General features: G+C 45.2%; 1 protein-coding gene across 3 annotated transcripts in view; it reads left to right on the top strand.

Moving 5' to 3' along the window:
- Window positions 1–7,121: 7,121 nt before the first annotated feature.
- Window positions 7,122–14,703, top strand: part of LOC103646597 (dynamin-related protein 3A) — a 33,733-nt gene continuing 26,151 nt past the window's right edge. For all 3 annotated transcript variants that reach the window (XM_020548338.3, XM_020548340.3, XM_020548339.2), the window contains exons 1-7: window positions 7,122–7,623; window positions 9,584–9,866; window positions 9,966–9,994; window positions 10,081–10,182; window positions 10,508–10,576; window positions 10,674–10,733; window positions 11,884–11,997. In XM_020548338.3, coding sequence (XP_020403927.1) covers window positions 7,285–7,623; window positions 9,584–9,866; window positions 9,966–9,994; window positions 10,081–10,182; window positions 10,508–10,576; window positions 10,674–10,733; window positions 11,884–11,997 — 996 coding nt within the window. In that variant the 5' untranslated portion in view covers window positions 7,122–7,284. The remainder of the gene's footprint in view (window positions 7,624–9,583; window positions 9,867–9,965; window positions 9,995–10,080; window positions 10,183–10,507; window positions 10,577–10,673; window positions 10,734–11,883; window positions 11,998–14,703) is intronic.

The following is a 14,703-nucleotide window of genomic DNA, read 5'->3' on the forward strand; positions in this document are numbered from 1 at the left end:
ATCTTTAGCATGATGTTTAACTTCGACAATTTGTTCCTTCGTCAACTGCTTTCCCAAAGCATGGCGGATAATGAAGTCAAGATTTTCAAGCGATGTCGTTTCGAGGATGGCGTTGTCACTTTCTCTGGTAGGCTCTTAGATTTTTTCTTTGACTTAATGGGCTCCGAAGGTCCAGCCTTGTCTAAATTAGGAGAAGTATCTACAATATCGGCCATCGGTTCATCGACCTTGTCCTTGGAAACCTTCGGCGGTGCAGGTGTTGCCATCTTCGAAGGCCTCAAAATAGCTTCAAGCACATTGGCCATTCTTTTTCCTTTTCCAGGAGTTCCCACTGGAGCAGTTGCTATATGAGATAACGCTTGCGCCTTCGGCAGTTCTTGAACCTTCGACTGATCTTGCCCATGGCTCTTTTCTGAAGCTAATCCCAAATGAATGAGGGATAGGGCACTCCGCGCAGTTGCTTTGATTCTTTTCATTTCCTGCTCAAAAATTCCAAAAGTAATATTAGACCAAAAGTGTTTTGAGATGAATCAAAGAAAAAGAAAAAGTATTACCTTCGAAGCTAGGAGGGGCCTTCGACTGCTTCGACAGTTTCTGTTTTTGAAGTCCTTGCAGTAAGTAGTTTTGCAGCCCTTTCTAAAAAGTACGACTTCGGCTGGTGGGTTAGAATTTTTGCTTTCTTTGGCCTTAGCACAACAGAAGAAGTTTTTGGTGCACTTTTCCTTTTTTACCCCCTCTTTCGAGCAGGGAAGCAGTAATCAGGGTAAATGAATCCAATAGCATCAAAAACCCTGTTCAATCTTTATTTTCCTCGGGCACCGAAGGCAACATACATGGCTTCGTCCTCAGCCTTCGTATAGGTCCCTAACAATTCATCACTTGTTGCTTCAATGGCATCAAGCCAATCATCATCTGGCTCACTAAATTGATTCCTTTGGCATTTCCCATTCGACGGTTAGGGGCCAAACCTTGAAGGCTATGTGGTCCTGCTAAGTCCCTAGTGCTGATGTAGTTGCACACAACATTAAATGCCACCAGGTAGCCTTGAGATCTTTCTATATTCACGATAGCAGGCCTCCTCAATCCGAAGCATGATCGGATAGGCCACTAGATTACATCCATACTATCACTTCTTTGACTCGGGTCATTCTTTACATAAAACCACTGCTTCATCCATGAGCCCAACCACTTTTTTCGAAAAGTTGGCACGGGATGCCTAGGATCTGACTGGTACACGAAGGTATAACATCCAAAGTTATTATGATATTGCTCTTTTCGAGTGGCCTTCGTCTGGTAGGACAATTCATGAATAATGCAAAAGCAATCGACATCTGGTTCCAGTCCTCGGCTTCTTATTGCTCAAATGAAGATCCCAACCTTAACCAATGCGTCAGGAGTAAGCTGATGAAGAAATATTTCAAACTTTTTTAAGACTTAAACCAACATCCTGTGTAAGGGGAACCGTAGCCCAACTTTCATGAAGCTTCGAAAAACCATTACCTCATCTTTCTTAGGAAGAGGAACAATATTCTCACCATCGATTCTCACTATAGATACATCATGAAAATATCTACCCTTCATAGCCTCAACATGCCCTTTCTTTACAGTTCATTTCCCGAAGACCACGTGACTCGACCTCCATGGCCGATCTTCGACATCATCATTACCACTGTCAACATAAAAATCCTCGCTGTCTCCAGAATCTTCAAACAGCCTAGCTAAAATTTCATCAGTTATTTTCTCAACATTAGTCCTCTTCATAGCTTTGTAAAACCCAGCCAGTGCGAGATCCTCACTCCTCTTGTCTTCGGCCATCTCAGCTTTGGTTAAAACAAAAAGGCAAAGCTCGAAAACAGTCGCGGTTATAGTAGCAACAAGCTAAAAGCCAACGGAAACTTGATAGCACGAAAAATATTTTATCACAATCCTCATATATAAATGCAAAGCACTACTACAGAGTGGCCCCCACGGTTCAGAAGGTTTCGCTATTCTAGCGAAGGGAAGGTGTTTTTTCGGACCTTCGGCTAAAGGCTTTCGTTCGTTTCACAGTCTGAGTTTGTTACAAAGAAACAAACTAACACTGCGAGGGGCTACTGTTGGGGGCCTTCGTCTTCCGAAGGTCTTAAAAAACATGGTTAATCATTTGTTATCAGCATATTACTAAGTGTTATAGGAGCTTCAGAATCAAAATAGCTTCTGCGTAGAATGGTGGAAGCGCAACGAAGTTAGCTTCGTCACAACGACTCGGGAAGACGATACAAGGAGAATGTATTATCCAAGTTGCTAGGAGCAAATGACAATGCTGTCCCTATGATATTTGTAAACTTTGTGTGTAATTTATGAGGTTATGAATGTAATATCATACAAAGTTGTACGACTCCCTATAAATAGATGAACAGTGCCCTACATAAAAGTATCTTTTTTGGTGGACGGTACAATTGCTCTATACTTCTCTCTCTACGACATATCTGTTGTAATTCTCTCTACAATTGCCGAAGGTACAATTGTAAAGTTAATTTAAGTTAAGAGAAATATAACAGGAAGATATCTTGATCGAGTTACTATGTCTGAACTCTTTTATATTCCTTCTACGTTCATGTATTCACTTAATAATTACCTTCGTTGTCAAAGAAGTTACCTCAAAGGGTTAACTCCTTCGTGACAAAGGTTATCTATTCTTTTAATACTGTGTTGCCTTGTTTCTTGATTGTGTTTAGCGATCAAAAACAAGTGACCAACAACCACAACTCTGGTGGACGACGTTCGTGGAGCAGATCCCGACGCTAGAGAAGCCGGAGGAGGCGCTGAGAGCGCGCGGGCACGACATGGCGTTCTTCGCCAAGGAGATTTGTCGGGTCGTGCTTGGTCTGCAGAATTACCCACTATGGCACCGCTGCCACCCCTCCATCCCCAATCCGCTATGTAACTGCTCCTCCTCGGTTGGCCCCGTGCCGTACTTCTAACTCAAGTGCAACAACAACATCCCAATAGCCCGAGTAAGCAGTTTCATGGTGATTTGGCAGAGTTTTGATAACCCAGCTAATGTACTGTCCACTAAAGAATACTTGTGATTCAATAAAATCGATGGCAAGTTCATCACCCTTGCTACTTGTGCACATTTTAATTTGTCATTTGATGCAACTAGGAAAGGTTTTATTGTCTAGGATTCTGAAGATCAAACATTTGTTGGTACCTTCCCATAGTGGATGGATGTTCTCGAAGATGGAAACTATGTGCTAATATTTAATGACACATATACATACATACATTTACATGAATATTGTTTTATTAGATAATGTGATCAAGGGGATCATGATTCTGTTTTGTTGTATGCCCTAGAAAGTTTGTGATTTTTATTGATATTGTGGACCTTATTGCCTTTGCACATTGTATCCATGTTGGTTTTAATTCAATATTGACAGATGCATGGCTTGCTATTGATTGATGGATGAATGACGCTCTGAAATGTGAAAATGAGGAAGTGAAGTTTTATCCAATAGATGACATCTGTATAAATCCCTACATGCTTTCATGTTGGAATTTGGAAGTTCCAAACATGAGTGAGTGTGAATCTGCTTGCTTAAGGATTGTTCCTGTATTGCCTTTACTTTCAATGCATGTTGCTTACTATGGTTTTCGGAGTCGTGGAATACAATAGTGCTTGACTCTGATCTAATAACTGACATCCATATGTGGCAACCAGACAATAGTCAGGTAAGATGCCATTTCGACCTAGATGAATATGATAGATGTCATCTTTCTTCTGATACTGAAGGAAAGCAAAGTTCCTTTAAAAAAAGGAAGTGGAGAATGACACATTTATTTACGGTACAAAAAATGTAATTGAGATGTATTGTAATTGTAAGGTGACATGTTTTAACGTTTGAAACAAGTAAATTGTTAAACACCTACTTGGATTTTTTTACTGTAATATGTAGTATGAACACCAACTATTGTTCTAGCTTTTGTAATATATATGTGTAGCCTGCTGAATTATCACTTATATTACAAATTGTGTATGTACATCTTGCAAATGATATAATATTATAATAACTTATATTGTGGTTTTTCCCTACGTGCGCAGAGCGCACACCAATTACTAGTGAAAGACAAGGTTCATTTTACCTCTTCTTCTTCTTCTTCTTCCGTATGTGAATTATCCGGTCAGTGAAGTGACTCGACAACCGATGAGGTGTGTGTACCAATAGGAGCCTGAGTACTACCAAATGTTGGTGGACTCGTGGAGTACACTTCTATGTGGAGCGACTAGAGTTGGGCGAAGTACAAGGCACAATTGATGCGTGAGCAAGATATTATATTGCTCTCATCGGAGAAATATAATCTTGTTACTTAAAACCTCAACGAGTTTGAAGCCCTCTCCGTGCTTCACGGGCCCGCAAGCCATCTGCGTGCCCACGCGTGGCAGCCCAGCGTCCGGTCCTGCGCGACAGCGTCGTGGTATGGCTCTGTATGGGTAGTGGTATGCGTCGCCATCAAACAGTGCGAGTGTGCTGTGTGGCTGAGTAGTGTGTCACGCTTTTGTCCTGAGCTCATGGCACCCCCACACCTTACAAGGACTGTCGCATAAGGGTGAAGAATGAGTTGATGAGCTGCTCACTATGCCACGCTGAGACATGCGTCAGCTCGCTGTTTACTACAAGGAATGGAACTGTTGGGAACACGAAAGTCCTCTCACCGCCGTGATGCTCGGGAGGCATGGCCGCTACTGTCGTCAAAGTGAAGCTCGGCCACGACGCGGGCCCCACCTCTACAATGCGTCTAGATTTCGTGGACTCCTCACTCCCCACTCCCCATCGCCCCGCCCCAGCTCAGTAGCTCACGCGCTAGATCCCAATACAAAGCCTACAAAACTTTCCCCACCTTCGTTTCGAGTTGTCCGCTTCCAGTCAGTCGTCGCCGCCGCTGAACTGGAAGTTGAAACCAGCTCGCCCGGGGTCCGGTCGATTCCCCCTTAGATTTTGCTACTGCTAGGAGGCCGCGACGACCATGGGCAACTGCTGTGCCACACCCTCGACGGACGAAAGCGACAAGAGCTACCAGAAGCAGCAGAAGGTGAACCCCTACAACGTCGTGTAAAACTGCGTGGCGGTGGCCCCGGCAAGCCTCGGCCTAGTGGTGTTGTTGGACCTGGCGCAGAGGGACCTCGGCGCACAGTACGAGCTCGACGGCGAGCTGGGACGCGACGAGTTCGGCGTCACGTACATGTGTCCGCCATGAGGGCATGGTACCCGTGCAAGTCCCTCTCCAAACGCTATCTGTGGACGCCCATGGATGTGGAGGACGTGCGCCGAGAGGTGGACATCCTGCGCCACATGCCGGCACACCCCAGCATCGTCAGCTTCTGTGCCGTTTATGAGGATACCATGCACCTGCGCCATATACGTCGTGCACCTCGCCCATGGAGTTCTGTGAGGGAGGGGACCTCTTCGATAGGATCGTCGCTCGGGGCCACTACATCGAGATTCGAGCGTGCAGCCGTCACGTGCACCATAGTCGAGGTCGTCTAGGTTAGCATCTCTCTTCCCCTCTTTTTCTTGGCTCTTCTACGACCAGCGTTAGCTTCTTGGTACTGTATGTTTTATTTAATACAATTATATTACAAAATGTTGTGAAACGAAAGCTACTCACAAATCAACTTCCCCTGTCTTCCGGCGTTTATGTGAAAGAGAACTTATTTTCTATAAGATTTCTTTCTTAATATTTTATTTTATATTGTGGGTCTAATTTTCTTATGGTTTTCAATAATGTTCCTTAACTAAATTTATTTCTCTTAGAGCATGTGGCATGTGCGATACCTGTTTTACATAGCTTGATATATTATGAGATTACTAAACTTAAGTTGGGAGAAGATCCCTTGATCATCCAACATAGCTGAGCCCTAAGCCAAATCTGACATGGCTGAAAGGGTTGAATAATTAAGAGTGCAAGTAGGATTCGTCCAAGTTCGAACTACTATAATATTTGAGTTCATAAGAAAACCAATTGCACTTAAGCCTTGATGCTGCTAAATAACTAGGCATCAAGATCATTTCTGTTTTATCTGACATGCTAAAGTATTAGTCTAATGAGCTAGGTAGTTTTGCAGGAAGCGTTTGAGATGACTGTATGGTGACTACTAAAATTCTACTGAACTTTATGTCATCTAAAATTTTCCTTTATGGCCATAATGGTCCCTACATCTCATTACATATAACATACTTTTTAAGGTCAGCACAATAGAAACTACATAGCAAATTAAACTCCAGATGCTGCTCTTTTGTTCTACTGTACATCAAACCATTTTGGACACCTAATCAGTAGTTAGCAAAAAAATATCTTTTTCGCCAAATATGCATGCCTACTACCGCTTTTAAAAACTTGTCAAATGAAGTGTTGTATCCAGCAATTGTATAGCGCCCGATAGGGCGCTGCCTTATTCTAGTACGACATAAGATCAATGGAATGCACATCCATGAGAATGATCTTCACCGGAGGGTGTATTTGTGAACTATGAAATTGTGGCATGTAATGTTTTGAACCAAAAATCGTGCAATGCAATGCATTTTGAAGCGATAAATATTGTTTTTTGACTTGTGATAACATTTATACATTTTTTTACCTAAATATGCTTTATTTGCAAAAAAAACAAGAGATTTGTTTTTGGTGCACTGCTACCGTTTTATCAAATTGGTGACCGATTAATCAGTCACATCGGCCGATAAACCGTTCTCGAACCGGTTAAAATCAAAAAAATGGTTTTAATTTGAATTTAATAGGTTTTATTTATCGTAATTAATCGCTTAAATCAGTTATCGATGCTGCTGGCTAGTTGTTGGCCCCAACCGTGTAGAAACCTGGAGATAGCCAATACAAAACCCATAATGCCCCGTTTGAATGTACATATTGGTGCACCAAATTGGAAATTAGAATCAGCTTTTGTGAATTTTTTCGTTTGACTACACATGGAATTGAGATTTGGAATCACAGAGTCAATTTCGTGGAATTGGAGTATAACAATAAACTCTATCTCCTAATTCGGAGGGTCACTCCTATGTATTGCGTGAAATTTAACCATCTAATTTTAAACTCAAACAACAAAATTATAATTGTATCTCATTTAAATACCATGACTGATTTAAAATTTAAACCAATTTAATTCCATGTCCTCCAATAGGGACATCCAAATGGAGCATAAAGTTTTTAAAAAATGAAGACAAAAATGGAAATAAGAGAAACCCCGCTTCATCTATCTCAAAACCCTACTCTGCCGGTGGAGAACTGGAGATGCCGAACCCAGGGGCGGCGGTACCGGAGACGGTGGGGCAAGCGGTGATCCCGCTGATCAACGGTCTGCAGGACATAATCGCGCGGTTGGATGGCGACGCCGCTGCTGGCCTGGAGCTGCCGCAGGTGGCGGCGATCGGTGGGCAGAGCAGCGGCAAGTCCAGTGTGCTGGAGGCGCTCGTTGGCCGCGACTTCCTCCCTCGGGGCCCCGACATCTGCACGCGCCGCCCCCTTGTGCTCCAGCTCGTGCGCCACGCGGCCCCTGAGGAATGGGGGGAATTTCTCCATGTCCCCGGCCGCCAGTTCCACGACTTCGAACAGATCAAGCGCGAGATCCAGGTAAGTGCCGTCTGCTGTGGTTTCTACATATCTTGTTTTTTGGCTGTAAATAGGCGATGTGTTTGATACTTTGATTCAATGCTTGAGACACTAGGGATCTACTCCTATTTAGCTGAGGGGTATTTGTTTGGGTACAATTGCAACCATAAAACCATTCTGAACCTGTAGTTCATACACCCCCCCCCCCCCCCCCCCCCCCACACACACACACACAACTCATATATATACGCCTGCGTTCCACACTATCTGTCGGGGTGCCCCCTCCACTGTGGTTTCCTCCTTTCCTGCATGTTTCCCCCCTCTCATCTAGTTTTCGAGTTTTAGTATGTTAATTATTACAAACTATTTGAATGTAGGCAAAAATAGAGCTCCCTGTTTATTTTGTTGAGCTTTTGGAGATGATGTGCGATAGCATATCGATACAGCCAGTATTATTTGCAAAAGCTAATAGGAGTTAAATCTTGGTGCGATGTTGTCGTTTTGTTTCAGTACAACCTCAATATGAAGATTTTTGCAAACTTTTAGTGTAGTTATGGTCAAGGCTGAATAGTGGAAAGATGACCATGTAAAGACTGACACTTTGTTTTGATTTTTTCCTAGGATCACAACATGAGCCATTTTAGCATACATTTGCATTACTGTGGATTTGCTTAATAGCAACTCCAACAGCCTTTGTAAATTGATTCGATTAGGCATAAAAAAAAGAAAAGGCTGCTGAAAACTGCATCCAACAGACTTGCTTTCTTTCTCTCTTCTCTATCTCGCTCGGCATTTCCTCCTCTTCGCTGGGCATCTTTGTCGAGGGCTTGCGACTCGCTATCTCTTCCATCGTGCCCTCCTGCTCTCCCGCCGTCATGGGAATTTCCCTCTCCCGCGCGTCCTCCCATCGCTGGGCATCTTTGTCGAGGGCTTGCGACTCGCTATCTCTTGCCTCGTGCCCTCCTGCTCTCCCGCCGTCGTGGGAATTTCCCTTTCCCGCGCGTCCTCCCATTCCCGCACACTTGCCACCGCGCCTAGCCCGCGTGCTCCCGCTCCTGTGCCCATGTATCCTCGCAACCGCGACCAGCCTGCGCCTGTGCGTCCTGTGTCTTGCCTGTGGGATTTGGTGATCGAATTTTTGTGGCATACCGCCTGTGTGTCCTGGCACGGCTTCCTTCTCCTTCGATGACGCAAGTCAGTGCGGCGGCTCCACTGTCCACCAGGGGTAGGGACTGGGCTGTGGTCTCAAGCGGCGATCAGATGGCAACAATGCATGCACGGGACAGCCCGACAACAACGGAAACAACGGCTGGACTATAGGCATGGAAACAAAGGCTAAATTTGGATAGACTGTTGGTTACCCTACATTTTATTTACCTATCTATTTCAAATAGCCTTCTACAAAACTCTATATTTAGCTAGGATTATACATAAGCTCTTGGAGTTGCTCTAATTCCTATATAATAATGAGAATTTTGCCATGCCACCCTTTATGTGGAGCGATCCCAACAGTATCTCATGCACTTGCTTACCTAGAACCTATCTTGTGGTGCTGATGTTTGGCAAGAGTGTACATTTTGTTTTTAATATTTAAGAAACATGCTTTGCCATGTGAGACAGCCACACACTGTTACTGATTGTTCATTTCATGAGGAATACTGCATGATACACTCAAAGTTAACAACAATATGCTCTCCAGTGCGATAATCTACTTGCTTAGTATCGATATTGTCCATTGCATTTTGAGTCAGTTTTGAATGTGCTTCCTTCCTAAGTTTTTTCAGAGTTGCTGCAATAAAAACTTAAATTCTTAACATTTTACTTCACTCCTCTTTTGTTTATCCACTATTACAGTTATTGGACACTTTTATTGAACTCCAATGCACTCTTATTCTATTCTTACATTGGTACCGTTTTTTGAAAAAAAATCTTCTATTCCTTCTTAAGTTCTCATGTGATGAAAGAAGCTAATTGCTTTCAGCTTGAAACGGACAAAGAAGCTGGAGATAATAAAGGGGTTTCTGAGAAGCAAATTCGTCTGAAAATCTTCTCACCAAATGTCCTAGACATCACCTTGGTTGACCTCCCTGGAATAACACGGGTACCAGTTGGAGACCAGCCCAGTGATATTGAGTCAAGAATAAGAGCAATGATCATGCAATACATTAAACATCCAAGTTGTATTATCTTGGCTGTTTCTCCTGCAAATGCTGATTTAGCTAATTCTGATGCTCTCCAACTGGCAAGGCTTGCTGATCCTGATGGTACTTAATCTACTTAAATAATGCATTTGATTACTATTTTCGTTGTAGTAGACAGCTAGCTAAGTGTAAACCTTTAACTGCTGGTTGTTTTACTGGCAGGGTCTCGTACAATTGGTGTTATCACCAAGGTATTTATTTACTGTACACAGCTAATGTTGTATAGTTCTTTGATCACTGTATGGTCATTTTGATAACCTCATCTCAATGTCTTTAGTTAGATATCATGGACAGGGGCACTGATGCTCGTAACTTCTTGCTGGGAAATGTGATTCCACTCAAGTTTGGTTATGTAGGTGTTGTCAATCGCAGCCAAGAGGTATATTCTTTGCCGAACCACATGCCTTGTAATATTCTATAGCCTTCCAATGCCAGCTTGATTGAGATAAAAAGCGTTGTTATTGTTGGTTCGTTGGTTCTATGACCTCACATAATGCTAGATTGATGTCTGCAACCATAAGGAACAAACAATGGAGATCATTATGTTGTATTAATGAGAAATGAATTTTCTGATATTAGAAGTATTGGTTTGCTTTTACGTTTTGTTCTTTTTACGATCTTGATCTTAGAAGCAGGGTTTTGGTACCTGCTTAGTTGTTTTCTGAAGTTTTATGTTTTTACTTTTAACTAGCTGATTGCAACAGGATATCAACTTCAATCGAAGTGTCAAAGACGCGCTAGCTTTTGAGGAAAAGTACTTCTTGACTCTACCTGTATGTCAGGAAATTAAATTCTATCTGTGCAACATATTGTACTCTAGATCGGAGCACAATTGCTTAAAAAATTGGTTCTTCGTTTTGTGCTTAACAGGCTTACCATGGTCTTGCACATTGTTGTGGTGTTCCTCAATTGGCTAAAAAGCTAAATATGGTATATTACTGTTAAATTTCTGCTCATTATACTTTGCCTCTGTATACTATGTTTCTTTCCATCCTCTGGATTTTATCTGTTAATATCCTGCAGAAACATTATACCCTTGAGGCAAAGTTGATGTTGATATAAAGACATGTGTCTTGGGTTTTTCTTTGATAGCTTTAAAGGAACTTGGGGGTTATTTGGAAGGCTACCTAGACACAAGATATATGAGAATATTTACATTATTCGTTGTGGGCCTTTCTGCAAAACATGCATCTTCTTCGTTGGGCACCTACTGTGCAGCCATGGCCGGCTCCTCAGCGCTCGGGGCTATGTGAAGGAGGAGGTCAGGCCGGGCGACCGTGGGGAGAGGGAGGCGAGGCTGGGTGATGACAGCTTGGCCTGTTGCTCGGCATGGCATGGGCCACTGCTCGTGGTGGGGGATGGCGCAGAGCAGTGGGCGTGTGCAGCGATGGTGGACCAGTGCGAAGGAGCGAGAGGGAGAGCGAGTTTTGCGAGCTGCACTGCAAACACGGAGGCGGCATGATGCTTGCGGCCCCTGTGGTGCTGACCATAGAGCATGAGAGGTCCAACCGGTGGAAAATCGACTCGCCGTGGAAGAAATGGGCGTGCGAGCTCGCGGTACATGATTCCTGAGTTTTAGTGCAAATAGTGATTGTTTCTATTGTGAGCAACAGGGAGAGTCAGAGATAATCAAACCATCTGGGTGGGATTCTCACTTATTCCCACCGAGAATCTGATTTTAAGCATATCCAAACAGGGCCCTAATATGATGAAGAATGAATCAGTCTCAACTAGTTCAAGATAATGACTGGAAGTTAAATTCTCATGCCTCATGCTTATATTGAAATGAGCAATGCTATATGGCATAGTCAGGTACACAGTAAAAATACAGTAAAACTCTTGAAGCTAGGTTATAATTAGCACACAATGCTTACTGAATTTATTATGATGTTTGATATTTTAACTTCAAGATTTAAGGCTTTGGTACTGCTTCTTTACCAACTGTGGTTATTCTCTATGTAGACACCTTCGTTTACCCTTATGAAGTTGTGATGTACTGATGTTTCTACAAATAATATTAGTATGTTTCTAATGATTTATCTGTTCAACTTATTATGATTTATCATGTTTTTTTTTGTAGATTCTACTAAAGCATGTCACAAATATGCTTCCAGGCTTGAAAACTCGCATAAATGCTCAGTTGGTAGCAGTTGCGAAGGAACACGCTGCCTATGGTGATACTGTAGAATCAGTGGTAATTACATCGATAGATGCCTTTATACTTCTAAAACTGTAAAGCATGCATCATGATGTATTGTCATGGAGCACTGGAGATGCACTCTCTCCATTCCAAATTATAGTTCACTTGGTTATGTCCCAAGACAAACTTCTCTAATGTTGATCAAGTTTACACAAAAATGCACCGACATCTACAACATCAAATTAGTTTCATTAAAGGGCCTTAAGCCGAGTTGGTTAGGTGGTCTGAGTAGCACTCCTTAGGTACTGGGTTCGACTCCTCGTAGGAGCGAATTTCAGGTTGTGGTTAAAAAAATCCCCTCGTCTGTCCCATGCCAAAACATAGGTCTAAGGCCCGGTCCCGGTCGCGGTCGTTTTTCACATGGTTTACGATGCCACTGTGTATGGGTGGGGCAGAGGTTCGGGGGTTTTCTCGACCTGCGTGAGAAGGTCTTCTTAATATAATGCTCGAGGCTATCTTACCCCCGCAGGTCGAGTTTTTTAGATATGTTGTTATAGTGCATTTTTTGCACTTGTAGACGTTAATATATTCCTTGATGACAACAAATGGACGTTAAAAGAGCAGTTTGTTAGAATACCCGTTTAGGGTTTACCCCGTATAATTACTCTCTCACCCCTGTGTAATGGGCCAAGCCCAGCTAACTCAGTCTATTAATACAACACCCAACCCTGTGTTAGGGTTTCCCACAAGGTATAGAGCTAGGTTACAATTTTCTATTTCCCCTCCCTCCCCACACCCAGCCGCCGCTGGCGTTCCCATCCGGCCGTCAGCCCCTCGCCGCCGCCTCCAGCACCATGGCGATGACCCCACCCCCTCCGACTGGGTGGTCGACTCCGGTGCTTCCTACCACACCATTCCCACTACAAGCATGCTCTCTCGATCCCATCCCACCCACTCCTCCCACCCCTCCTCGATCGTCGTTGTAAACGGTACCACTCTGCCAGTCACTTCAGTAGGTGTCTCGGTTCTCCCTGGGCCGTTTTATATCAACGACGTTCTTGTAGCCCCTCACATCACCTATAATGTTCTTTCTGTTCGTCGGTTCACCACCGACAACTCTTGTTCCATTGAGTTTGACCCCTCTGGTTTTTCTGTGAAGGATCTGGCCACTAGGACCCCTCTCGCCCGCTGTGACAGCTCGGGGCTCCTCAACATGCTCCGACCTTCCTCCACCGGCGTGTCTCCACCTCCTGTCCTGGTCTCCATCACCTCGGCCATCCAGGACCCGACGCCATGACCAAGCTCACCAGTAGTTTAGATCTTTCATGTAGTAGGGGACATTTTGAGGGCCTCTGTCATGCTTGTCAGCTAGGCCGACATACTCGTCTCCCATTCACTACTTCTAGGGTTGAGCAAGCTTTTGATCTGGTTCATTGTGTTCTCTGGACCTCCCCTGTACTCAGTTTGTCTGGTTATAAATACTATCTGGTGATTTTGGATGATTTTTCCCATTTTCTTTGGACTTTTCCTCTTCGGTTGAAGTCCGATACGCTAACCACCCTCACACACTTCTTCGCGTGGGTATCCACCCAGTTTCGTCACCCGGTTCGTGCCCTGCAGTGTGATAATGGCCGCAAGTTCGGCAACCACGCCTCCCGCTCTTTCTTTCTCACTCATGGCGTCCAGTTGCGTCTCTCGTGCCCCTACACCTCTCCCCAGAACGGTCGAGACGAACGCATGATTCGCACCACAACTAATATGATCTGCTGCCTTCTCTTCTAGTCGTCTCTCCCTGCCAGCTACTGGGCAGAGGCCTTGCACACTGTCACACACCTCCTCAATCGCCTTCCCTCGAAGGCGGTGAGCCACCCTACTCCCCACTTCGCCCTGTTCGACATAGCCCCCTCTTACGACCACCTTCGCGTGTTCGGTTGTGCCTGCTATCCCAACACTTCCGCCACCACTCCCCATAAGCTATCTCCTCGCTCCACTCGCTGCCTCTTGGCTACTCCCCTGACCACAAAGGATATCGCTGTCTTGACCTGGTCTCACACCGCATCCTCATCTCTGGTCACGTTGTTTTCGACGAAGATGTGTTTAACCTTGTTGGCTCCTCCCCACCTACCGATCTCGACTCCCTCCTCGAGTTCGATCCGGTTCCCCCTCCACCCCAGGCACTCCGCCTTGCGCCGTTGCTCGCGCCATGCGCGACTCTGCCGCCTCCGCTCGCGCCTCTACCCGCGCTACGCGCGGCCTCGAAGCCTCAGCTCACGCCTCCTCCCGCACCTCGTGCGGCCATGTCGATCCCGTCTGCGACATGCGTTGCCCCGTCATTCACGCCTGCGCCACGTGCGGCTCCGTCGACCACGCCTGCGCCATGCCTGACCCCATCGAGCATCGACGAGCATGACCCGCTTTGCCGACCCCGCCCTCGTCTACCATCGCCGAGGGCGTGCCACTCCCTCAATGCCCACTGACCTGGGCCCGTCGGCGTGCGCAGCTCGCTTCGCTGACCCCGTCGTCGTCTATCACTGCCGCGAGCATGCCATGCCTGCGGCTCCCGACGCCCCGCGTCGAGCTTCCTGTGTAACACTTGGTCGCCATCCACCGCGACCCCTGGCACGCCCACCCGATGGTGACTCGGCACGCCGTCGGCGTTCTCCGCCCCGTCGACCGGCTGATCCAGGCAGCTGATACGATTGCCACTCCCCCAGACGCCTCCCCGGTCCCTTCCTCCGTTCGCACTGCCCTCGCTGACCC

The sequence above is a fragment of the Zea mays genome, chromosome 2 (genome assembly GCF_902167145.1).
Source record: "Zea mays cultivar B73 chromosome 2, Zm-B73-REFERENCE-NAM-5.0, whole genome shotgun sequence".
Lineage (NCBI taxonomy): Eukaryota > Viridiplantae > Streptophyta > Magnoliopsida > Poales > Poaceae > Zea > Zea mays.